This window comes from Phocoena phocoena, chromosome 18 (genome assembly GCF_963924675.1).
Source record: "Phocoena phocoena chromosome 18, mPhoPho1.1, whole genome shotgun sequence".
In the NCBI taxonomy this organism is placed as follows: domain Eukaryota; kingdom Metazoa; phylum Chordata; class Mammalia; order Artiodactyla; family Phocoenidae; genus Phocoena; species Phocoena phocoena.
Genome location: NC_089236.1, coordinates 14,466,218 through 14,493,040, shown reverse-complemented (window position 1 = coordinate 14,493,040; position 26,823 = coordinate 14,466,218). Strand labels below are relative to the sequence as shown.

The 26,823-nt window shown below is 36.4% G+C and overlaps 1 protein-coding gene across 1 annotated transcript in view; it reads right to left on the bottom strand.

The window, feature by feature from the left end:
- The window catches only part of COG6 (component of oligomeric golgi complex 6), a 65,864-nt gene that overhangs the window by 20,546 nt on the left and 18,495 nt on the right, over window positions 1-26,823 (bottom strand). Inside the window, exons 9-15 of the mRNA XM_065896173.1 lie at window positions 22,024-22,152; window positions 21,854-21,945; window positions 19,986-20,050; window positions 18,784-18,875; window positions 17,249-17,366; window positions 2,782-2,913; window positions 2,042-2,209 (exon numbers count right to left, since the gene is read on the bottom strand). Of these exons, the coding sequence (XP_065752245.1) occupies window positions 2,042-2,209; window positions 2,782-2,913; window positions 17,249-17,366; window positions 18,784-18,875; window positions 19,986-20,050; window positions 21,854-21,945; window positions 22,024-22,152 (796 nt within the window). The remainder of the gene's footprint in view (window positions 1-2,041; window positions 2,210-2,781; window positions 2,914-17,248; window positions 17,367-18,783; window positions 18,876-19,985; window positions 20,051-21,853; window positions 21,946-22,023; window positions 22,153-26,823) is intronic.

Here is a 26,823-nt window from a genome sequence, read left to right as displayed (position 1 = left end):
TTGGCTGCTCCTTCCTTTAACCAGTACAGGCCTGTAAGTCTACAGATCTTCCTGTTATCCCTCACTGGCTACTCCCCTCAGTTTTACCAGCTTGTTTACCAGTGGCACAGTATGCTATTAAGAGATGCTATCTGCTACCATCTGAATGTTTGCCACTGTGCAAGTCACTCCAGCAGCTGAGCCCCTCCCCGGAAAAAACTTACAACTGATTTAAAAGAGGTGAGTAGGTTCTAGGAGAAAACCCACCTGAATAATGAGAACAAGTATCTTTTCCTGAGGCAACATTACTGAAAGACGCAGGGTACCTTAGTTTTTTTTTAAGTGAATGCCCAAGAAAGTACAATTAGAACCTCAGAACCCTTACTTACTAGTCTTACTGGAAAATCCAAGAAAAACAAGATTGCAAATGGAAATATTTAATGAAAGAGTTATTGCCAAGAACCAAGTTAGTATCTGAAAGAAAAGTGGAAGACTAGTAATACAGAGTAAATATCAAAGAAATATATTAAAGTGAAGAGATTTAAACAGAAGTTAGAAGGCAAATTTAGGAGATAAAGCCAACTAAGGACAGGAGCTTCAGAATATGAAAAGTAACAGATGGAGAAGTGATAATTAATTACAGATAACAGAAAACTTTACTGAGCAAAAAACAAAAGGGTGGAATCTTCAGACTGAAAAGGCTTTGCAAAATCCAAGATGGAAATAATAGAAAAAGAGACATACCAAAAAATATCCTGAGCAAATATCTGAACGCAAAGGAAAATCCTTGTAAGCTTCCACATGAATAGAAGAGGTTATCACAAACAAAAGAGAATCAGACTAGCCTAGATTTCTTACTTGAAACACTGGAAGAAGAAAGAATGGAAGAAAATTAATAGACTAGTGATAGAAAAGATCTGAAAATCAAGAATCTTTTACTCGACAAGGAAAACTACCACTGTGGGGCCTGTGCCTTCCAGCATCCACACCCTTGCCCAGTCCTCTCCACACTGACTCTGGCTGGCCCACGTGACCAGGGCCAGCCACCAGCCCATCAGCAAGAATGATGCAGGCTCAAGAAGCACTTACATGGTGGGGCTTGTCCTCCTGGAATGCAAAAAACAACTTTGGAATATTTGAGAAACAAAGATAACTGGTGATAAAACAGATTGCTGGACCAACTGATATATGGGCATATCTTGAGAAGAGATTTAGACAAATGGCAGAGTTTTGGGTTGAATTAGTGATAAATACACTAAAAAGCAATGACTATTTTTTTTTCAATGACTATTTTTAAAAAAGATTTTACTAATTATAAACAATTATGCAAAAAAGAAAAATTAATCATACTTCATTATATTTCTTTTAAAAGAAAGAATTAGAAAGTAGAAAACATCACAAACTTAGAGGTCTCAAACTCATTCCTTAGAAAAACCCCAAATGATAAATTTTTACTGTAGCCACTGCCAAACAGTTTCTATACTTGTGATAACAAAGACGACTCAGAGTTGTTATTGTTTTTTTTTTTAAACATTCTATCTACCAAAAATCACTATTTCAAAATCAAAAGCCAAGAATCTGGTAAATTTTATAAATGGCCTTGTTGTGACTCTTAAGTGATACCATTTGGCTTATAGGACCAGAGCGATTGGCATAACAAACTGTAATGTTGTGCCTAACGCTGATTTACACATAGATAAAAATATATCTGTCCTCTGCAACACCTTCTGCACTAGCCACACAGCTTGAAAAATAGCATGTTATTCACAGTATGGAAACTGAAATTTGCATACAGAATAACAGTTCAAATTAGTGAGAAAAGCTCCATTCTACCACCACATACTATGGCTTGAATAAAATATCTTACCTGTTACATATTCTGGCTTCTCCAAAACGAAACTAAAATACTGAATATGCATGGGGGCAGGGAGGGGTTCTATCAGACTATAACAAGGGATTCATATAAATCAGGTCACTGAAATTATCTTAAAGCCGGTAACTGAGATCATGTATAGCAAAAAGATTTCATCACAGTGAGCAGTCATTTTATGGCAAAATTAACCTGGAACTGTAGCATTTCCAGACGTCTGTCGGTGAATTCAAACAGAGCTAATGTTGTCTTCATCATATATAGTGAATTGACCATGAAGGTGGCCATGTCAGCTGTGCCTAAATTGCTGGCTGATACAGTACACATCTGGAGGAGAGGATCCAAGACACATGATAAAACCTATAAATGAAAAATAAAATCAAATGTATTCCTTATTTCCCAACCAGTGATACGGGTCTGTGTTAACAGCACTTCAGAATGAATGTCAAACTAATGGGGAGCGGGCCAACTTACAGAAGCGTGTAAGAAAAAGATTAAATGGTACGGCAACTGTAATAGTTTTTAAAACAAGCATCACTGAATATATACTTTTTAAATTAAAGGGAACTGGTTTGGGCCTCCCTGGTGGCGCAGTGGTTGAGAGTCCGCCTGCCGATGCAGGGGACACGGGTTCGTGCCCCAGTCTGGGAAGATCCCACATGCCGCGGAGTGGCTGGGCCCGTGAGCCATGGCCACTGAGCCTGCGCGTCTGGAGCCTGTGCTCGGCAGCAGGAGAGGCCACAGCAGTGAGAGGCCCGTGTACAGCAAAAAAAAAAAAAAAAAAAAAAAAAAAAAAGGGAACTGGTTTAATATTTGAAGGAAAAAGCAATGAGAAGGACTGTCAAGATACATGGGTTATAAAGTGCTAGAATTTCAAAAGAATGTACAATAGAGGAGCAATAAGAATCATTAAAAGTGAATTTACAACATACCTGCACAAAATCGGCCTGACGGGCATCTAACGGTACAACTGAAGAATCGTGAGATGCCAAAACTTCACGCAACAACATGAGTGTCTGATTTAATGCAGAACTTGGTCCAAGATCAGGTGGTGGGAGTTCAACCTAAAACGAAGGATGACTTATCCACTGCTTGTATTTTTCTACTAAATTTTAGTGTCTACATAAATGACAGTTCACAGTAAAATAATTCATATGAAAGATGTAAAGCTTTGCTGATACATTACAAAATCTACAATCTAGCAACAGCTTATTTTTTATCCTACTAATCAAAATCAGCACAGAAAGTGACACAAGTTTTTTGTTAGATTATCTCAGAATTAATACATCACAATTAAAAGTACAGAATTTGAACTTTAATTCAAAAATTACGAGGAAATTTAGCAGTCCTTGAATTGTAGAATTATATTTTCATATAGATTTGAAATGGCCTGTTTTGTTTTTTAGCCCAAGTCTTAAGAAAGTAATCCAGAGACCAGCACTTCACCTACTATAATATTATTGAGAATCATCACTCACCTGCATGCCCCAATGTCAGATACTGTGGCTTAATATGTATAGGCTCAGGGTCTAGAAATCTATCTTTCAACAAGAACCCCAGGTGGTTTTCAGGACCCTGGTCCATGAGCCACACACGTCACAGAAACAGTACAACACTGCCACTAAAATCTTGAATTCTGGAGTTAAAGAGATTAATTTTACATTTTGTAACTAGCACTTACTAGTTGTGTGACCTTGGAAAAGTTATTTAAATTCTCAGAGGCTCAGAGGGATTCTGTAAAGATTAAATGGGATTGCTGCATCTCAACTACTGAGTAGAGTATCTGATACTTATTAATTGGCTATGTTCATCATCCCTACTTGACACCATCATGATACCCCAGAAGAGGTGCCTGTGAATTTTTTCAAAACATTTTCCAAAGTTCTTATAATACTAATATAGTCACGTTTTGTAAATGAAACAAAATCTGGTACTCAGAGATCCACGTAACACTACACTCTCATGTCAGGTAGATAGAAAGGCATAAGAATTTTATAATATCAGTATTTATATTAAGAATGTTTCATGTATAAAAGTTAATACATAAGTGACATCAGCAGGAATGGCAAAGTATGGACCTCTGAAAATCCTCCCTCCTTCATAAAAGCAACAAAAACAAAAATTATGAGACATGCCAACAAACAAAAAAGTATGATCATTTACAGAAAAAACAATCAATAGCAACTCCCTGAGGAAGCCCAGATGTTGGAAATACTAGTCAAAGACTTTAAATCAGCTCTTTTAAATATGTTCAAAAACTAAAGGAAACTGTTGATGAATTAAAGGAAAGTATGAGAAAAAAACTCTTACAAAATAGAGAATATCAATAAAGAGACAGAAATGGTTAAAAAAAATAACCAAACAGAAATGTTGGAGTTGAAAAAGCACAATAACTGAAATGAAAAATTCGCTACAGGGAATCAACAGGAGATCTGAACAGACAGAATAAATAATCAGTGAACTTGAAGACAGGTCAATTAAGATTAACTGCTGTGAGGAATAGAAGGAAAAAAGAATGAAAGAAAATTAACAGAGCCTCAGACACCTATGCAACACCATCAACATCATCAGTACAATGGGGATCTCAGAAGGAGGAAAAAAGGGGGCATGCAAAAGGAATATTTAAAGAAATAGTGGGAGAAGAGTTAGCAAATTTGATTTAAAAAATTAATCTAAACATCCAAGAAGTTCATGAACTCCAAGCAGAATAAATTTAAATAGATCTACACTGGGACACAAAATCAAACTGTCAAAAGACAAAGAGAGAATCTTGAAATCAAGAAGAGAGAAGTAACTCATTCTGAACAAAGGATTCTCAGTAAGCTTAACAGTTGATTTCTCATCAGAAAACATGGAGATTAGAAGGCACTGGATGATATATTCAAGGGCTGAAAGAAATATACTGTCAACCAAGAATTCTATATTCAACAAAACTACTCTGTAAGACTGAAGAAGAAATTAAGACATTCCCAAAACTACTCTGCAAGAATGAAGAAGAAATTAAGACATTCCCAATAAACAAAACCAAGAATTCTTTACCAGCAAACCTGCTCTACAAGAAACATTAAAGGGAATCCTTCAAGCTAAAATGAAGGGACACTAGACAGTAACTCAAATTTGCAAGAATAAAGAACAGCAGTCAAGTTTCTGATATCAGTAAATACAAAAAGGCAGTTTAATGTACTTTCTGCTTTTAACTCCTTTTTCCTGGATTTAAAAGACAACTGAATGAAGCAATCATTTTAAATCTATGTTGCTAAACACACAATGCAGAAAGATGTAATTTGTAACAACAGTATCATAAAGGAAGGGGAAAATGAGGCTATATAGGAGCAAAGCTTTAGTACACTATTGAAAGTAAGTTGGTATTGATCCCAACTAGCTAGATTATTAAAAATTAAGATGGTAATTATTATTCCCAGGGCACCACTAAGAAAATAACTAACTACACACATACACATACATATATATTTACATAAACGATAAGGGAACTAAAGCAGTGTACTAGAAAATATTTACTTAACACAAAAGAAGGCAGTAATGGAGGGACAGAGAAATAAAAACACTTAGAACATACAAAAATATGGTGCAAAATGGCAGACATAAATGCTACTTTATCAGCAATTAAATTAAATGTAAACACGCTAACCAAAAAAGCAGAGGCTGGCAGATGGATAAAAGAAAAAAGAAATACATTGACCCAACTATATGCTGTATTCAAGAAACACACTTTAAAGATAAAAATAGACTGAAAGTAAAAGGACAGAAAAAGATATATCTTGCAAACAATAACCAAAAGAGTGCTAGAGTAGCTATACTAATTTCAGACAAAGAAGACTTTAAGACAAACACTGCTGCTAGAAAGGAGGGCATTTTATAATGTTTATTATAAAGAAGATACAACAACTATAAACATACATGCATCTAACAACAGAGCCAAAAAATACATGAAGCCAAAACTGACAAAACAGAAGGGGAAAGTATCTCTTGTGGAGAAGGAATAGTTACGTCGAGTTTGATACCTCCTTCAGTTTTGGTTCCTTTCTTCTATTACATTCAAATAAGACTGAACTTATGACTGAACTCCAAAATATGAAGTCATCTTTATAAAAGTATTTTCTACCCATTCATCCAATTTAAAAAAGATATCTAGAATGTTGTTAAACTGATGGATGATGATTAACACAAGAACGTATTCAGCAGTCAATAAACACACAAAAAACTGTTCAACATCATTAGCCTTCAGAAAAGTACAAATCACAAATGAAATACCACCACACAACTTCCACAAAGGCTAAAATTAAAGACCAACAATATCAAGTACTGGAGAGGATGTGGAGCAACTCAAATTCCCACACATTTCTGGTGGAGTAAACTGATACAAGCACTTTGCAAAAATGCTTGGCAGAGCTATGAAAGCTATCAACCCAGATATTCCATTACCGTGTATACACACAAGAGAAATGAAAACTTATGTCCACCAAAAGACATGTACAAGGATATTCATAGGCACTTTATTTACAATATCTAAGAAATAGAAACAATACAAACATCTATCAATAAACTGTAGTAAATTTGTATACTAGAATTATTACACCACGGTTAAAAAAAATGAACTACTGCTAAACACACCATGGACGAATCTTACAGATATAATACTAAATGCAAGAAGTCAGACCCAAAAGAGTCCACCTGTGTGAATTTACTTATGTGAATTTCAATAGCACACAAAAACAGGAAACAGGAGTCAGATGGTGATCGACTTTGGAGGCTTTTGACTGGGAAGGAGCATGAAGAAGCTTTCTGAGGTGCTGGAAATGTTTTATATGTCAATCTGGGTGATGATTAATGAACATATATACAAAAATTCAATGAACTTAAGATTTGTATACTGTAAGTTTTATCTCCATTTACCCTAAAGTTCATTTAATCTTTTTTTGTTTATATTATGTAAATATTGATAATCAATAACGTTTTATAAAAATATCCAAAATTCGGGCTTCCCTGGTGGCGCAGTTGTTGAGAGTCCGCCTGCCAATGCAGGGGACACGGGTTCGTGCCCCGGTTTGGGAAGATCCCACATGCCGCGGAGCGGCTGCGCCCGTGAGCCATGGCCGCTGAGCCTGCGCGTCTGGAGCCTGTTGCTCCGCAACGGGACAGGCCACAACAGCGGGAGGCCCGCGTACCGCAAAAAAAAAAAAAAAAAAAAAAAAAAAAAATATCCAAAATTCAAGTGATTAATAATTACAAGGCACAAAAGAACTTTATGAAAGATATATTCATAACTTTTATGTACATTTCCCAACTATTAAAGTTGAAGTATAAAGAAAAATTTCACATTTCAAAGCATTTGGTCTACTGAAAACTTCACATCCTATATATTAGAACCTTTTTTTTTTAATGTATAGAGCTATAACTGAACAAAGTTCTCATTCTTCTTGTGACTGTTCACTACGACATTTTTTATCCCTTTTGTAGATACGTGCTCTATTAGAGGAAAATGAAAAGGATGCACCATAAAAGTTCCAAAAGCTGTTTTTACAACCTCATTCCACTGCCAACTTTAGTTTTATTCTTTGAAATATCTTCCATTTAAGGTTCTCCAATTTTCTGTACTGCAGCTTCTTAGAAGACCACTTTCCCATGCGCTTTCAAAAAATAAAATCAACACCAAACAAAAACCCTCATATTTTTTTAGTACATACTTTATTTTTTTTAATTAATTAATTTTTTTTAATTTTTGGCTGTGCTGGGTCTTCACTGCTGCACCCTAGCTTTCTCTAGTTGTGGCGAGCGGGGGCTACTCTTCATTGCGGTACACAGGCTTCTCAATGTAGTGGCTTCTCTTGTTGCGGAGCATGGGCTCTAGGCATGAAGGCTTCAGTAGTTGTGGCACACAGGCTTAGTTGCTCCACGGCATGTGGGAGCTTCCCAGACGAGGGCTCGAACCCATGTCCCCTGCACCGGAAGGTGGATTCCCAACCACTGCGCCACCAGGGAAGCCCAAAAACCCTATTTTTTTTTTTTTTTTTAAACATCTTTATTGGGGTATAATTGCTTTACAATGGTGTGTTAGCTTCTGCTCTACAACAAAGTGAATCAGCTATACATATACATATGTTCCCATATGTCTTCCCTCTTGCGTCTCCCTCCTTCCCACTCTCCCCATCCCACCCCTCCAGGCTGTCACAAAGCACCGAGCTAATATCCCTGTGCCTTGCGGCTGCTTCCCCCCAGCTATCTACCTTACTACGTTTGTTAGTGTGTATATGTCCATGACTCTCTCTCGCCCTGTCAAAACTCACCCTTCCCCCTCCCCATATCCCCAAGTCCGCCCTCCAGTAGGTCTGCGTCTTTATTCCTATCTTACCCCTAGGTTCTTCATGACATCTTCTTCCCCTAAATTCCATATATATGTGTTAGCATACGGTATTTGTCTTTTTCTTTCTGACTTACTTCACTCTGTATGACAGACTCTAGGTCTATCCATCTCATTACAAATAGCTCAATTTCATTTCTTTTTAAGGCTGAGTAATATTCCATTGTGTATATGTGCCACATCTTCTTTATCCATTCATCCGATGATGGGCGCTTAGGTTGTTTCCATGTCCTGGCTATTGTAAATAGAGCTGCAATGAACATTTTGGTACATGACTCTTTTTGAATTTTGGAAAAACCCTATTTTTAAATTAACTGCTTCATTTTATATATAGACTCCTTTCACCTTAAATACATATATGTTCCAGTAATTAACAGTAAATGGAACTAAAGTGCTTTTTTTAAAACCACTTTATTGAGGTATGATTGACATACAAAAAGCTGTAAATATTTAATGTATACAACCTGATGAATTTAGAGGTAAGTATATACCTGAAACCAAGTCCCCCTAAAACCAAGTCCCCCTGAAACCAAGTCCCCCTAAAACCAAGTCCCCCTGAAACCAAGTCCCCCTGAAACCAAGTTCCCTTACAGAGTTTATGAACAACCTCTTTATCCAAAGCTTTACTCTTTCTTGTTCCGCCCCTGTTCCCCTCAGGATTGAGAAGTATCAAAGAAAAGGGGAGACTGAAACCAAGCAGGACCCTGTGAGGCCTTCCCAGGTACAAAAGCCCCTCCACGTCCCCCATTTCTTGTTTGTGGAACAAAAGGCTTTAGTCTCCTAGGCCTTCTGTGAGTTCCAAAGAGCTGACCCAAGCAGTTAATGATCAGGACAAGAGAGTCACAAGACTTCTAGTTCCTCCTGAAGGGATATAAATAACAATCTGATGCATACTTTGAGTTGTCCTGGAGAAACTAAGTCCCCCATCCAGGTAGAAGATGGTGACTACCTGCTGACCACAAGGACTAGACTCCAGACTGATTGAAACCAGACGGTTAAGATTCCCAAAACATCACCCTGTTACCTTACCACCAACCAACCAGAAGGTCTACAAGCTGATCACGCATCCTAGGACCCTCTCCCCTAACACTGTCTTTAAAAACCCTTGCCTGAAAGCCATGAAGGAATTCCAATCTCTTGAGTGTGAGCTGCCCATTCTCCTTGCTTGGTACCCTGCAAATAAACCCTTACTTTGCTGCAAACACCCACTGTCAGAGTTTGGTTTTCTGGAACTGCGGGCACATGAGCCCTTACTTGGTAACATAACCATGAAACCATCACCACATTCCATAAACCATATCCATTACCTCCAAGTTTCCTCTTACCTTATTTATGGAATTAAATTTTTTAAGTCAATAATATTATTCAAGGTAAATTTAAGAGTACAAACTAACATTTGTTTGATATAACTTCAAATAATTACAACTTTTTATTTCACATACTTTTATTTAAAATTTAAAAAGCATTTTAGCTGAAAACACTGTTCTTATTTGTTTTTCCTAGCAGAATAATCTGCAAGGAATAATGTAAAACTCAAAATACTCATCTAAAAAAAGCACTTTTCAGGGGCTTCCCCGGTGGCGCAGTGGTTGAGAGTCCGCCTGCCGATGCAGGGGACACGGGTTCGTGCCCCGGTCCGGGAAGATCCCACATGCCGCCGAGCGGCTGGGCCCGTGAGCCATGGCCGCTGAGCCTGCGCGTCCGGAGCCTGTGCTCCGCAACGGGAGAGGCCACAACAGTGAGAGGCCCGCGTACCTCAAAAAAAAAAAGCACTTTTCAAACTTTAACATGCGTATGAGTGACCAGGGAAATCTGGTTAAAATGCACATTCTGATTCAGTAGGTCTGGGGTGGGGCCTGAGATTTTTAATCTGAGATAAACTAATAAACTCCTAGGTGATGTCCAAGCTGCTGGTCCAAGTACTACAATTTGAACAGTAAAAAGAGATTCTAAACAGTAATGATATCCTCGAATTTAAATCAAAATTTAAAGGACCACTTAGGTTTTATTTTCACAGAGCTGGTCAATCCTGCCTACTATTAATTTGATGTGGGTTTCATTTATGACATACCATCCCTTTTAAATTAGAATTGTACTATTACTACAGTGAAAAGAATTTTAGAAAATGTCTCTCTAGCTAAAATGGATATGACATTGTATCTTTTGTAGTACAGACACATATTCCCTTTAGACTTTGCCAGATTCACAGTTATGAATGTTTCAGAAGAGCCTGATAAGGAAGGGAGTACACATACTTGAATACTTAAGTGCTTCAAATGCTTTGTTAGGGAAAAGGTACATCTTTCAATAAAATAATTTCCTTGCATTTTCTTTTTTCATACTAAAGAATTAGTTCCCAAATATGTCTTTTTAAAAGCACAGAACGAATCATGAAAAGAGTTCATATCTGGCTTTATTTATTTTAAAAGCTGTTCTTAACAATTTTGCTATCCACTTAAAATTCTATTAGCAAAAATTTCCACTTGGGTGCTTTGCTAATGAAGACCATTCTGCAGTAAGTGTTGTTTTCCTCATAAGGCTAGAATCTTCTTAGAAGAGATGAATGGTTTACAAGAGGCAGAATAAGATAAAGATATAATTAATATAAAATATGGAACATTAAATATTTGGTGAAGGAAAGATAATTCCTGAAAGAAACTTGAAATGGTTGTATATATAAGCATCATATAAGCTGTAAACAGTATTATATTCCAATCTCAATTTAATGTTAAAATATCCCTAAATATGACCCAATTCATATCTAAGAAAAACATTTCAGGGCACAGTTATTGATGATATGACAACAATAAATAACAATAATAGCCAAAACTCGTCACTGCTATAAACTCACATAGGCTGCAGTATTAATTGGTACTTAATATATCCAAATTACAATTCTTTCTTTTCCTGTTTTTATCCTATTCCATTCTAGGTTTTAACAGGAAGATACCATGCTTAAAACTTGCCTTTTATTAGCCATTTTATGTTCCTGCAACTTTCATTTTAACTTTATAAGAGAAATAAAGTATTTAAGAACTTCGTGGGGTTTTCTGAGTGAAAATAAAATAAAATAAATGGATAACCATTTGGGAAAAATGAGTATGATCCTTCCTTCCCAGCATGGACAAAAATAAACTTCAGGTAGATTAAAAATCTGATATAAAAGTGAAACTACAGGAAGACCTAATGAATTTATTAAATAATCGAACACTTTCCTACTGATAGATGCTAACTTTAGCATATAATAAATGCGACATGTATTTTCTTGTTGTGGGAAAGTTTTTGAAGTATGTTTTATGGCATGTTCCCAAAGAAGAAACAATAAGGAAAAAAAAATGTTAGATTTTACTATGTAAACATTAAAAGTGACGTATCAGAAACTACTACAAGCAAAATTAAATGGTACACGATGACATGGAGAAAAGATTTATAATATATATGACAGATAATATTCTTAATGTATAAAAAATATCAGAAAATAACAAGATACAGCCTAGTAGGAAAATGGCAAAGGACATGAGAAAACAATTCACAAACAGCCAATAAACGTATTTTAAAATGTTCATTCTCACTAGAAGAACTGAAATCTAACTTTAAAAAAAGATAGCACTTTTTGCTCATATTGGCAAAGGTATTTTAAAATGGCTACTATCCAACTTTGCAAAATTTGGCACTTCTGGTAGGAGACAGTATGGTAGATTTGAGAAAATAAGTGAAAGGAAGTTAAATATGTGGGGCTGCCTGAGGACATGCAGGATTGCTGGACATCATGGAGGGCTTCGCTGATGTTGGAGACCAGATTTTTTGGTTTCCCAGTGCACATAAAATGTTTAAACTATACTTTAGTCTTTTAAGAGTGCAATGGCATTATGTCTAAAAAACAATGTATATAACTTAAAACTACCAAGCAAAAAAACAATTACAATAATGTTAAAGATCACTGATCACACAGAACACCGTAACAAATAAGAGAATGTGAGAATTAACTAAAATGTGACACAAAGACATGAAATGAGCAAATGCTCTTGGAAAATGGCACCAATGGACTTGCTAAACACAGAGTTGCCACAAAACTTCAATTTGTTAAAAAAACGCAATTGGGCTTCCCTGGTGGCGCAGTGGTTGAGAGTCTGCCTGCTGATGCAGGGGACACGGGTTCGTGCCCCGGTCCGGGAGGGTCCCACATGCCGCGGAGCGGCTGGGCCCATGAGCTATGGCCGCTGAGCCTGTGCGTCCGGAGCCTGTGCTCCACAACGGGAGAGGCCACAACAGTGAGAGGCCCATGTACCGCAAAAACAAAACGAAACAAAAAAACCCCGCAATTATCTGCAAAGTGCAATAAAGAGAAGCACGATAAAATGAGGTAATGCCTGCACTATGTTGAACAGAAGTGGCAAACGTGGGCATCCTTCATTTGTTCCTGATCTTAAACGAAAAGTTTTAAGTCTTACACTACTGAGTACAATGTTAGAGGTGGGTTTTTCATGTATGGCATTTATTATGTTGCAGTAGTTTCCCTCTATTCCTAGTTTGTTGAGTATTTTTATGATAAAAGTGTTGAATTTTATCAAATGCTTTTTCTGCATCAATTGAGATGATCAAGTGATTTTTTTTCCCCCTTTGTTCTGTTACTGTGGTAATTATACTGACTTACTTTCATAGGCTGAACTATCCTTGCATTTCAGGGATAAATCCCAGTTGATCATGCTGTAGAGTCTTTTTTAAAGGCTTCCTCATTTGGTTTGCTTGTTATTATACTTTTCAACTCCAGAATTTCTTTTTGATTTCCCTTGAGATTTTTCTAACTCTAATAGATATTTCCATTTTGTTCATATGCTGTTCTCTTGACTCATCTTTAACATGACTGTTTTAAAGTCTCTGTCTAGTAGATATGCCATCAGGTCTTTTTCAGGAATGGTTTCTGTTGATTTTTTTCTCCTTTGAATGGGCCATATTTTCCTGTTCCATTGTGTGCCTTGTGATTTTTTTGTTGAAAACAACATTTGAATGTAATAATTTAACCCTGGAAATCAGATTCTCCCCCTCCTCCAGGGATGCCATTTTCTGTTACTACTTTGGGTTTTTTTTTTTTTAATTGTTGTAGCCTCTCTCTGAGCCAAGGATCAGGTTAAGGTATAAACTGAAGTTCTTCTCAGGTCTTTCTGAGTCTGCTCCTTTCCCTGAACATGTGGTCACTTTCTAATTTTCCTCATATATACAGTTGCTTTTGAATGTCCTAGACCTTAATGTCTGACTCCCAAAATGGGAAAAAGAAAAAAATTAAGGGGGTGGAAAAATGCACTAGTGCTTGAAATCCCCAGGAAGTCACTTTAGCCAGAGGAGGAGGTGTCTGACACAATGGGGAGGTGCAAAAACAATGGCCACCCTCCTCTTCACAACTCTGGGATGAGAGCACAGATCCCAGAAGTTTAGAGGACAGTGTCCTCCTTTTTGTTCACCCTGGCTCTACAAGCTGTGTGCAAGGTGCTCAAGGAACAAGGGTACAGCTGCCTGCCACAGCACTGGGGGTGGAAGATGGGTAGTCGCAACTATGCTAAGAGTTGAAGTTGACCAAAATTGACTGCAATTTATTACTATTCAAGCCTTCCCCTAGAAATTGCAATTCTTCAATAGACTCCAGAGTTCCAAAACAGTTACATTAGACAAATACTGCTAGTCCAACTGTCATCTAGGTGGGGTGACAGATTCCTGGTGCTTCCTACTTTGCCATCTTCCCTGAAAATTACTGATCTTTGTATAATGATCTTGTCACCAATTACCTTTCTAAGTCCATTTACTAGTTCTACAACTTCTCAATTTTCTTGGTTTTTGAAGTACAGTCAGAGCATCCGCAAATAATCTAATATTTCCTCCTTTAAAATATTTATATCTGTCATTTATCTGGATTTTCTATTATTTAAATGTGTTATTGGCAAATATTCTTTTCTTGTTCTTTCTTGACTTAAATGGAATATATTACTAGTGCTTCTATGTTAATCATGAGGTTGGCTATTAGCTTTATTAATCTTTATATGGTTAAGTATTTTTAATTTTTTTATTTACTAATATTTTCCCCTCAACAATTTAAATATCATGAGAATATAATTTAACACTGAAACATTTAATATATTTCCTAACACTGAAATATTCTTATATTCCTGGGAATAACCAATACTTGGTTTTAATATAATACTGGATTTATTTTTATAATTATTTACCTTTTTAAAAAACTTAAAAAAGTGACTGATTTGAGGTTTTCACTTTTGTACTGTCTTTAAAAGGTTTTTATGTCAGTGTTACACCACCTAAAAGGAACTGGGAAGCTTTCCATATTTTTCTGTGTTCTGGAGAATTCTGTTCTTTGTAGGTGTAAATAAAGCTATCTATATAAACTGAATTAAGTCTAGCAGCATGTTCATTAATAATTTTTCTTTCCTCCCTAGGTGTATTCAAGTTTCCTACCTCATTTTGAATCATTTTTTGTCAATTTTATTTTCTTAAAATCATCCTTTTTATATTTTTTAGAATAAAATTTATATATGTTAATATGGTATTCTCTAGCAAGTTTAATCCTCATCTCTGGTTATTATCTCTAATTCTGATATTATAATTTAAATTTTTATCTTTTCCTTGGTTAAAGAATTGCTAGAAGGTTGTCAATTTTGTCGACCTCTTCAACAAATAATCAATTTTGTTTTCCTGTTTCCTAATTTATCATAGAAATGTACTTCCATCTTTCCTTTTACCATTTTGCTTTATTATTCTCTTTCAAATTTCATAATAAGAATGCCTGCTACATTTTACTTCCAGTTTTTAGCCCAGATGTTTCCCAATTGGTAAAGCTTTGGGTAACGCGTTCATGTGTGTTTCCCATATTGCAATTTGGCTCTTGTCCCCACCACATGAATAAAACTGCCCTCAGTAAGTCATGGATCATCTATATATTGACAAAGGTAACAAACCTGTCACCCTTGTTTTACTAGAACTCTTCATATAGTATCTGTCATCAACTATGCCCTCCTTCTTGAAACTCTACTCTCTTGGCTTTTCCGATAAAACCCTCTTCTCATTTCTCTCCTGACTCTCCAATCATCCTTCCTCAGCATTCTACCATGGTAGCGCTTATTTTCTTCTCTTAAATGTCACTGTTTCTCAAGACTGTGTGTCCTGGAAGCTCTACTCTTATTAAACGTAATTCCTAGTGACCTCAGACAAACACATGGACTCAACTATCTTTTACATGCAAAGCTCCATAAATCCAAATGTACAGCTCCCTATTAGATCAGACTGATTGCAGAAGGATATCCCACATGTATCTTGTCTAACTTAGACAATATCATCACCTTTATCCCCCCAGTTTTACACTTTCTCTCTATTCCAGATACTTGTGATTAGTATCAATATTCCCAGATTGGTAACTTAGGAGTTATTTTAGAACTCTTCCCTCTCATTTAACCACATTCAAGCAGTCACCAACTTCTGAAGGTTTACCTTTAGCCCCCAAGAATCTGTCCCCTTATGGCTCTTCCTTAGAGTATGTATTTTCATAAAAACTACTTCGACAATCCCTTAACTCTCCTGTCTGCAACGTGGCTCTCTCCTATCTACATGCCACACCAGTTTCCAACTGATTTTTAATAAATGAAAATTTGTGTATTGATGACTCTTTAGCTTGCATATTCTATTTGTTTCCTCTACTTAGGATGACCTCTACCCACTTTTTTTACCCATCTAATCCCCCATGTCCTTCAAGTTCAATTCTTATTAACTCCCTCTCTGGAAAGCTCCCTCTCTGTATATGAATATTATTATACATACTCTTCTTATTGTGCTAGCATAGCACCTTGGGCACGTCTTTCATAAAACATGTATTCTATAGTAATCACCGATTTATTAGTCTATTTTCTGTGAAAGGAAAAGTAACCTGAGACCAACAGACCTTGACTGTTTGCTTTGTCCTCATTAGGAAGCACGTTTGTTCACATGCAAAGTCTATATCATGTATGAATGATTTTAGAAAAATTCTGTCTAAATAAGAACTCGTGTAAACATATCTATAATGAGAACTGATTGACTGTTAGTAAACTTCCTGTGATACAGGAAAACATATAAGGGAAATACTCCAGCTCCACAAATTCATGCTGCTGGGGGTCAGAAAGCAGACTCTTATTAAGGCTTCTCTGAGCTTAGGAATGTAAAAATAGACCAGGTACTTTGGATTGGATTGCTACTGATTGTTCCACACTATACTACAAACCTGTATCTAATATAACCAGGCTGTTAGATAGACCAGTATAATTAAAAAAAAAAAAAAAAAAAAAGCCAGAATGGTGACTGTGATGCATCCTTGAAAAACGTTGAGTCTTTAATAATGAAACAAAAACAAAGAAGGATTTGATCACTATAAACCCTTCCTTAAGGTCTTTCCAATTTACTGCTGCACAACACAAAGCTCGATTTAAAATATTAGCTCTCACGGAACTCCTTCAGGTTTTTGTGGTTTGCTTTTGTGGGAGTTTTTTGTTACCTTGTTTGTTTTTGTGGGAGTTTTTTGTTACCTTGTTTGTTTCCACAATTAATTACAGTATATAACTCAAGGGAACATAAATTTCATAAGGACAAAGCTGGACCAAGAATGTAAAACTTAAGTAAGCTGTTTAGAAAAAACATTTAGTAAAAGTTCAAGTTTTCCAATCTGTATGTCATTTTAGCCCTGACCTATTAAACATAGTAAGTTTGCTTTAATTACAAATTTTTGGTTATTGAAAACTGGTAGTGAAACTAGGGCTTGAGATTCTACCACTAATTATGACTCAAAATTACACTGTTCCAGGAACAGATTATAAGCCTACATCCTGTAAGCCGCCTCAAAATGAATTTTGTTGTTCACAGGAAGAACTCAAAAGAACGCTGAATGGAATGGGAAAAAATTGTCACCAATATGGAAACAGTAAAACAACATTTTTAAATGTGAAAAACTCACGTTCCCATAATTCAAGAATTGCATTTTTCAAACGTACCTTGTCCATTAATTTGCTGGCATGAAGACTCAAGCTACTGAAGAATATTTTTTTGCTCAGCAAATGCATTTCTTCAATGGTAGTCAACAATGTAGTTGCACTATTTCCAACAATGCCACTGAAAGCAAAGAATATTTCAGGTTGCAAAACAGGCCAAAACAACCCAGCTCTTTAACTGAGTAGAATTCTTTAAAAAGATCTAGATTTAAATAAAAGTTTTTATATAGAATATAACCTGTGAATTAAAAACAATTATTCTAGTTTCATATAAAAATGAGGGTTTTTTTCCTTTTAAGTTAGGTGATGAACAAACGAAAACAAACCACAGTGTTTTAAATATTTCACAATCTCTTAGAAAAGCAGTGGGTTAGAACGAACACTTGTAATACGCAAACCCATGTCTCTATTTTTCCTCTATTATAGTAAATGCATGTTTTGATTATCCAAGAAGATCTGATTTTAAGGAAGCCATTCCATCAATAGCTCTATTGAGAAAATAATTTTTATTAATACTGAGTTTTTAAAATTAAAACTGTTACGCTGTATCAATAACACACCTGTAAATTATAAAGCTTCCCATTTTCTATACAGCTACCTAAGTAGCATATATTTAGACTAATTACGAAAAATCTGATAACATTTTGAAATAATTATTCTACATTCCATAATTCTCAATTTTATATTACAAGGATATTTCTTAGACTTATCCAATGGGGTTTCTCATTTTTGGCAGAATGTAAGATAAGCATGTATATAAAACAACTCCCTATTTCATTCTCCTATTCATGTATTGAAAGTGACTCTTCTGTTCCTGATACTGGCATGCTTGATAAAAAGAAATTTAAACTCATTTTTTAATGGGCTAATATGAAAACTATCAAAAACATAATTTGGAAGAACACTTTTAACACAACTACACATATAACATGGTCTTACAGTGACATCTACAATAAGGCTCAAGTCTATGTATACCACCAAAAGATATTTGCAAGGTGAAAATGAATGCAAAGTTTGGAGTTGAAGATCATATTTTATCTGATTAAGAACCACTTGTCTTATCTATAAAGTCACTTTTATTTAGAGAAGGTAAGACAGCTATTACTTAGAGGAGATAAAGCTATCGTTCTGTTCTATCACTAATGGAAAACGAAATGTTAAAGAAGAATTTATGTAAACATCCAGAATAGGACATGTTACTAATTATGCCTCTGAGTATAACATATAGTTACTTTAGGTGCCATGGATCTCTTTTACTAATACAGGAGGACTCAAAAAATACTTATATTATAGACTTACACTGCTATGTATGTGTGTGTGTGTGTTTACTTACGCTTGGAGAAGCTTTCTCCAAGGAAACGATGGACCTCAAAAGTACAGTATGTATAATATGCATATAATGATTCATATGGTGTAGAGGTTCTACTAGTTACTCTTAGTCATGCATAGAATACACACACAAAAAATATTACACTGTGTTCTAACTGAAATGAAGTGTCACATGGGATTTAACAAGCACATTTAACCATTCCACTTACCTGATTGTATGGTGATAAAATTTGAGGAGGTTAGAAATTTTATATAACAAAACTGCCCCAGGTTCAGCAACTATTACTTGTTCAATTCGAACCTATTAAAAAACACATGAGGAAAAACTAAACATTTCCTAAAAGTGTAACTTTTCTTCATTAATCACATGTGGCAAGAAGAGCATTAAAAAGATTAAATTTTATTATTGCAGAAATCACAAAATTCCTTCTAAATAAAGAACGCCTGAATATTAAATCACAGAGGATGGTAAAACAACACAGAAACTTTAGCACAGATATGCTCTACAAAACAATGATCCATTACCTAGAGAATGTGGTTCAAGGCATTTGCTATCAGAAATAATCAACACAATGAGGTCATCTCGAGGTTTTTCACCAGTGTATAACGGAATTTAGTTTAGCACTGAATTGCAAAGCAGCTGTTACATTCCTAAAAACAGATTATCAGTGAAAAGGTACTGCTCTACGAATGAATATTGAGGAAAAAAATGAAAAAGAAAATCTTCTCTTTAAACAACTATACCAAGTTTCTTTCTATTAGAGAATCGGAAAGCAGATAAATCTTGAATTAGCACCAACCTCTTTGGCCAATTATAATACTGCCGGGGCAATACCTCAGATCTAGTTCAAGGTTAACTTGATATGCTCAAGTTTAACTACTAGGAATCTTTTCTAATTAAAATCCATCCCTCACTAATCTTTCCCTGACTTTATATTCCCTAATTAACAAGTACAATCTAAACCACACTGAATGTGCTTACTTACATATTATATTACATCTATGCTCATTAAGCTGCTGATAACATATGTGTCTTCTTGTTTCCTAACTGGATTCTAAACACAGACATTGTGTTTTCTGGTTCTCTTACATCTCTGCAGCATTTGGTTAGAACAGCACATACACAAGAGATGTTCAATAAACAAATGCTTTTGAAAACAGTTAGATTTTGGAGTATGTCATAATACCAACGAAAGTGATCTGCTAAAATGATATTTTATAAATACATGTATATGAGTATGCAAAAACCTCTTGCACAGAAAATTGGCAATGATTATTTTAAAATGCGTTTTATTACCTTACATTGTGTTAATCTGACAAAATTACGGCCTGAATTCAAGCTGCTGTTTCTTTAAAATCAGTCATTAATTTAACCAGCTACCATATAACATATAAAAACAAAATATTTTACCTTTAGGGGCCTGCACACACCCTCAGTAATATGTCCAACAACTTCTTGAATATTTTCTTCAACACCTACAATTAATTACAACATAACTAAAATTTGTTTTCCATATTACACTTTGCTTCACATAAGTTCAGAAAATTAACAAACACTAATACATATCATTAATGGCATTAATAAACATTTAAAATAACAATTAACGATATTTTACTGAGTTTAATATCTTTAGGACATTACTAATTATATTAATGAGTCTAAAGCCCTATCGACTGATTTAACTGTTGATTAATGAACATTGTTTCTTTGTGAAGAAGAGTAAACGTATGAAAAAAAGACTGTGAAATTTATTAACTGAAGGAGGTGATGTGAAGATGTATTAGCACTCGTTCCACAAACTCCTTACTCTAGGCAGTAGGGCTAAGCACAGAAACTAGGGGTATAAAGATGGAAAACACGCCTTGCAATCTAATGGAAAAACCGACATTTACTGATTATCGACTATTTATCAAGGTCTATACAGGGTACTTGACATGTACTGCTTGTAACCACCTTCATTTTTACAGATGGAGAGACTCAGGTTTAGAAGAATTCATGCCATTCCCACAGAATAACTTATTTCTAACTCCAATTATTTTCTTCCCACTTCTTAATGTTACCTCTCATGTAAATTTTCCTACATCTTTTAACAAATACATTCTTTTAAACTGGGTAATTAGCATAAGAGAAAACAACTTTAAAAAGTGCAGACTTTGTGCCAACATATCATATATGCTGAATCTAATCTCAATATCGAAGAGTTAAAAACGAAGAGGTTAAGTCCTGCACCCATTCGTACACTGGCCTCTCCTGCAGATGACGTGCTAAACCAGGGCTGAGCTATTCAAAATAGGTGATACCAGTCACAACATCTCTCTTCACTTCCTAGCAAAGCCAGAGCATCTTAATACTAACCCCTTCTACAACAGGCATCTTAAGGTAGTCACAACTAAGAAAATTTGAAATTCTGTAAACAGACGTTTGCAACTCAAAAATAATCACTTTTCTTCTTTGAAATCAAGACCAAAATTTTAGGTACATTTAGTACATAGCTAATTATTTATTTGGCTGCATCAGGTCTTAGTTGCGGCACGCTGGGTCTTCATTGAGGCGTGCAGGATCTTTTGTTGCGACGCACAGGATCTTCATTGCAGCGTGCGGGCTTCTCTCTAGTTGTGGTGTGCAGGCTCCAGGGCGCATGGGCTCTGTAGTTTGCGGCACGCAGGCTCTCTAGTTGTGGTGCATGGGCTTAGTTGCCCCGCAGCATGTGGGATCTTAGTTCCCTGACCAGGGATCAAACCCGTGTCCCCTGCACTAGAAGGCGGATTCTTTACCACTGGACCACCAGGGAAGTCTCAGTACATAGGTAATTATTCAAAAAACTTTAAAATAGTCACATGAGAATGAAAAAAGGGGCTGGATAGTAGAAATGAAAGAAGTAGTAGCTTAACGACCTTAGGCCAGTCACTGACTGAGCCCGTGTACTCATAGATAAAATGAAGAGAACATCACCTTTTGCCTTTAAAGGATGGTGGCTGAGATAATGTAGGCTAGGCACTCCAGAGATGCCTTAAAAGTGAAGCAGAGGGGTCTAGGCTTACAAGGAAAGGTCCCAAGGGTCCGGTATAAAAATGTGATCAGTTGTGTGACAAAATTAAAGTGATGGAAAAGAACGTCTATCAGCAGAAAAAGGGGGAAACTAGAGACAGGAAGATTAATTAGGATGCTTATTAAATCACCTAGTGTGACGAGTTTATCTCCACGAAGAAAACAGAAACAGAGAAGTCCTGCGTGATTTACTAGATCTAGGCATGAGTGGTAACAATCAGAGGACCCACCTTGTGTAGTTACATGCTTTAAGAGAGCTTCAAGGTGCTCTTTTTCAGAAGCAGTAGCCTGATGGAGCCAAGCCAACATATCTCCTACATATCTAATGAAAAAACTAAATGTTAGTAAAGATTTCCTTCAGAAAAACATCGAATACTCCAATACCGTCTGACTACTATACCTCAAAGGGTCATGGGAGTGCATTTCAATGGGTCTAGGTGTACCTCCTGGGCCCCCTCTTGTAAGAGCATCGATAAATCCACGAACAACTGTACTTCTTCTAGCTGTCCCAAACTCATCTAAGGTATACCTAGAAGAAACAAGTTATTAACAAACAGTTGCTTTTCTTCCTAATGGTTACATCCAAGTATTCATGCACTTTCTAAGATGTCTAAAGCTTTTTTTACACAATTCTCTCAAGCAGTACTGTTTTAAACAACAAAAAGTATTTATGAAATAACTTTATCATAATGATAATTCAACCTAAAGGTGCATCTTTTTATGCCTAAGAAAGAATGCTGGGATTTGGAATCAGTAACAGAGGCAGTGGGAATAAGGGATAGAGCAGGGGATTTGGTAAAAGTAAAAATCCAGACAAGGTGGAAATCCAGGACTCTTCAGGTTTCAGTGCCCCCCTTGCCCAAAACATGATGTCCCACTGCACACATAAGGCCTACTATCTAGTTCTCAGAGGCTGGTTACAGTTAGAGCTCTGCCATCCAAAACAGAAGACTTTTCCTTCTACATTAAAAAATTCTCATTTATATTTATTCAATATTATCAAAATTTACCATCAAAATTTGTCCAAAATATACTATTCATATTTAAAAGCTTATTTTGACTCCAATGTTAAACATATGTTCCTTAAATTTACTGACCAACTATGCATACAGAGCAAATACTTTTACATATATTTACAAATTATCAATTATGGTTGGGGGAAAAAAAATGGACTTTCGAAGGTGAGGAATTTGTAGGAAAGAAAAGCTTTGAATGAAAGAATCAGACAATTTGGGATCAAATTATAGGATGGCTTAGAGTAACCAACAGTACCTGTTTCTTCGACTAGAATCAGCCTTTGTTTCCCATTATCACCACCCGATGCCCAACTGAAAGTTCTATTTTTAAAGTACATAGGAAAACAAAGTATTTTTTTCATAGTCCGATGTCAGCAGATTCTAGACCAATTAACTTTTTTTTTTTTTTTTTTTTTTTGTGGTACGCGGGCCTCTCACGGCTGTGGCCCCTCCCGCCGCGGAGCACAGGCTCCGGACGCGCAGGCCCAGCGGCCATGGGTCACGGGCCCAGCCGCTCCGCGGCACGTGGGATCCTCCCGGACCGGGGCACGAACCCGCGTCCCCTGCATCAGCAGGCGGACTCTCAACCACTGCGCCACCAGGGAAGCCCTAGACCAATTAACTTTTAAATCCCTAAACAGTACTCTACTAAATGTTGAGAATTACTTCATTACGTTACATATAAATAAAAGTTACCAAAATTCCCCAAAGGTTTCCAGAAGAATTTCTTAGGCTATACTGCTTTCTTTAATATGCTACTGATTTAATGAAAAACCCACAGTTTTTTTTAACATAGGAAAGCTGGAAGACGTAATATTCTTAAAGTGTAGTGAAGAATCAACAGCTGTGAATTTTTAGGACTCTGAACCTTTTTAGAGGACTGTTCACTAGTAACCAGATCATGGTTGTTTGTGGTTTTTTGGTTTTGGTTAAAAATAAATGGTTTTGAAATTCCCTGCAGTGACATAGCAGATATATACGTCAAGATGAAAACGCAGTATCAAGCTAAGTGTTGCTAAAGTACACAATTGCCTTGCATTCACTTTCTATTTTTTAAAATAAATTAGAACCAAAATGCTTATTTCTATTTTTTGCCTCATGCTCTCAAATTATAAACGTTCAGGGTAAAGAATGCATTCCTTTAAATCAGCAGTCCCCAACCTTTTTTGCACCAGGGACCCGTTTCGTGGAAGACAATTCTTCCACAGAAGGGTCGGGGGGGGGGGGGGGGGGGGGGCGGGGATGGCTCAGGCTGTAACGCAAGCGATGGGGGTGACAGGGAGCCGCAGATGAAGCTTCCCTGGCTCAGCGCTCACCTCCTGCTGTGCGGCCCGGTTCCTAACAGGCCAAGGACCCCTACCGGTCTGCGGCCTGGGGGTTGGGGACCCCTGCTTTAAATGATCATCAATTCCATGAAATGACTTGTGATCAGACGACTCCTTATGACAGCACAAAATTCACAAACTTTTAACTTTTTAAATATGTAAAACTAATCTTCACCCTCTGGACCCAAATGGCTATGTAATAAACAGAAACAATGTAACTTCTGTTTCTAGGACTATTCAATGTGACCACAAGTTATATTAGAAACCAGTGAATCCACTGGCATTTTAAATGGGGGAGGAGCGATTTAAAAAGCCTAACAAACACTAGAATCTGTTTACTATAACATATAAACAATATTAATGCTTATTTTCCTGCAATAGATATAATTCGAAGAACAGCATGAACTAAAAGGAACCTTCAATGACACCTGAAGACATGAAACATCTTTTCCCAGAGACAGAAGAAAATTTCTTTGACCAAAACGGATTCTCTTCCAACAAAGGTCAAAAACTGAAAATGTAGCTTTACAAAGGTGACTGTTAAAATTATGTAAATATTCTAAAATGCCTCTAGTTAAAATAAAAATTTAAATCTCCATTTTTTTATATCTAGCCATAGTAGAAAAAGAAAAATTCTGGTCAAACAGCAAATTAAAAGATGAAAAAATTTGTCCAAAAAAGAATTAAAAGATAAAATCAGCAATGTACACATTACTATGTTCTTTAATAATTTATATGCTGAAGGTTTACCAATGGAAAGAAGACAACATCAATCTGTTCATTTCTACTTGTAATAAATTTCTTTTTGAAGAAACTTCTGTACTTGATTTATTAAAAGTCAATAACGCATTAGCATTCGGTTATATAATACCTAAGAAAAACTGAGTATGGCAACTTTCCCCAAAGACTTCAGTAACTGACATTTTCTTGTACCTGATACTTACACACGTGAGACACAATAATGAACAGTGAAGCTTTTACACATCACTTAAATCAAGTTCATATAGTGCCATCTGGTGGTTAACATGATATACTATTAAGTTTTCCCTAAATTTAAAGAAACCACCACTTTTGGAAACAGGTGATTACTTAAGATGAAAGGACCATTTTCTCTTTCTTAGCATTCATGTTATGGTACTTAACTGTCACTAAAATCCTCCCTCTTCCCCATTCAACCCGCAAATGCTTCTTACAACCTTCCATACTGCACTACTGCCCCCATCCCCTGTGTGTCCTTTGGAGATAAATCTTTGCCTATTTTAGTTCTATTCTTTGTCTTTCAAGCATTTTGCCTTACTGTCGTGCAGGCCTTAAATACACTTCTCTTTAGTTGAAAACTTTCCAGTTTATCTCCTTTCAAAATAGAAATAATAGCTAATATTTTGTGATGAGCAAAGCATTATGGTAAACACCTTATGGGAACATTCTAATTTAATCTTCCCAACAACCCGGCAAGACAGGCACTGTTTTTATCCTCATTTTACAGCTCAAGGAAACTGAAGCTTATAAAGGTGCATGGGTTCATCAAAAAATCTAACTCAGAGCCCACCTTTTAAACCATTACGCAATATTGCTCCTTTCCAAGTGTTGATCAAGAATCAAAATTTACAAAAAATATGTTTATATAGAAGTCAGCTGACCTTTTCAGATGCCCAAAACAAAGGCATTTTTAAAAAAAGATTAACCTTGTGAACAATTGTGAATCTGTGGTCAATGTTACACATTATTAAACAAACACCAAATGTTTTAAGTACCAAAAGACTCTCATAATCAAACACCAATAGCTTACAGTGAAAAAGCTGGGAAAGAAATTTCGAAGTCGATAAGATCTGCTGCGCTGGTGGTCAGGAGTGAACATCAGCTTATCACGGGCACCGGCACGACACGCAGGGCTATTATGATCCAGTTCTTGCTACTAACCCAACAGCCAGGGCAAGCTGTTGCAGTCTCCTAAAGGTACACCTTCCTCCTCAATCCACACCTTTGCACCTGCTGTTCCCTCAACCTGGGATCTTCTCTCCTCCCTTTTTGTCCTGGAAAATGCTTATCACCTTAAGAAGTCATTTCATACCTACTTCCCGAGGGGAATTTCCTCTAATATTCACCCCCTTCCTCACCACAGACTACTTGAGCCACAAAGCACTTGAGACTTGACTTTTAGAAAAGCAATTAATGTATTCATTAAAGTGGATTTGTCTATTTGCTCAATGAAACAAAGCAATTTGAAGGCAATGTTTTATTGACGTGAAGTCTACTGCACTTAGAACTGCACTTAACACACAGTGAGTGCTCGGTAAGTAGCACTGGGATGTTACTATTTTATGTAGCTGTCCAGCATTTGTGTTCTGGAACCTCATTACAGGACAAGCAATGTCCCAGTCAGAAAACAGAGTAAGAAGGAAATCCTCTAAAACTACATAAGCAGGGCTTCCCTTGTGGCGCAGTGGTTGAGAGTCCGCCTGCCGATGCAGGGGACACGGGTTCGTGTCCCGGTCCGGGAAGATCCCACATGCCGCGGAGCGGCTGGGCCCGTGAGCCATGGCGGCTGAGCCTGCGCGTCCGGAGCCTGTGCTCCACAACGGGAAAGGCCACAACAGTGAGAGGCCCATGTACCGCAAAAAAAAAAAAAAAAAAAAAAAAAAAAAACTACATAAGCAGATGAAAGGCATGGCTCAGGGCAGGACTGATGCCTATGCAGGAGTCCCCTGGCTTTCTGTTTCCTGAATTTTAACTCCCCACTTGGTCTTCCTATTTCCATACTATTCCAGGCATTAAAAGTAAAAAGGTATTTACTTCTATTTTATATGAAAAGTAAAAGAAAAAATACAGAATAAAAAATTTATAAGTTAATAATGCATA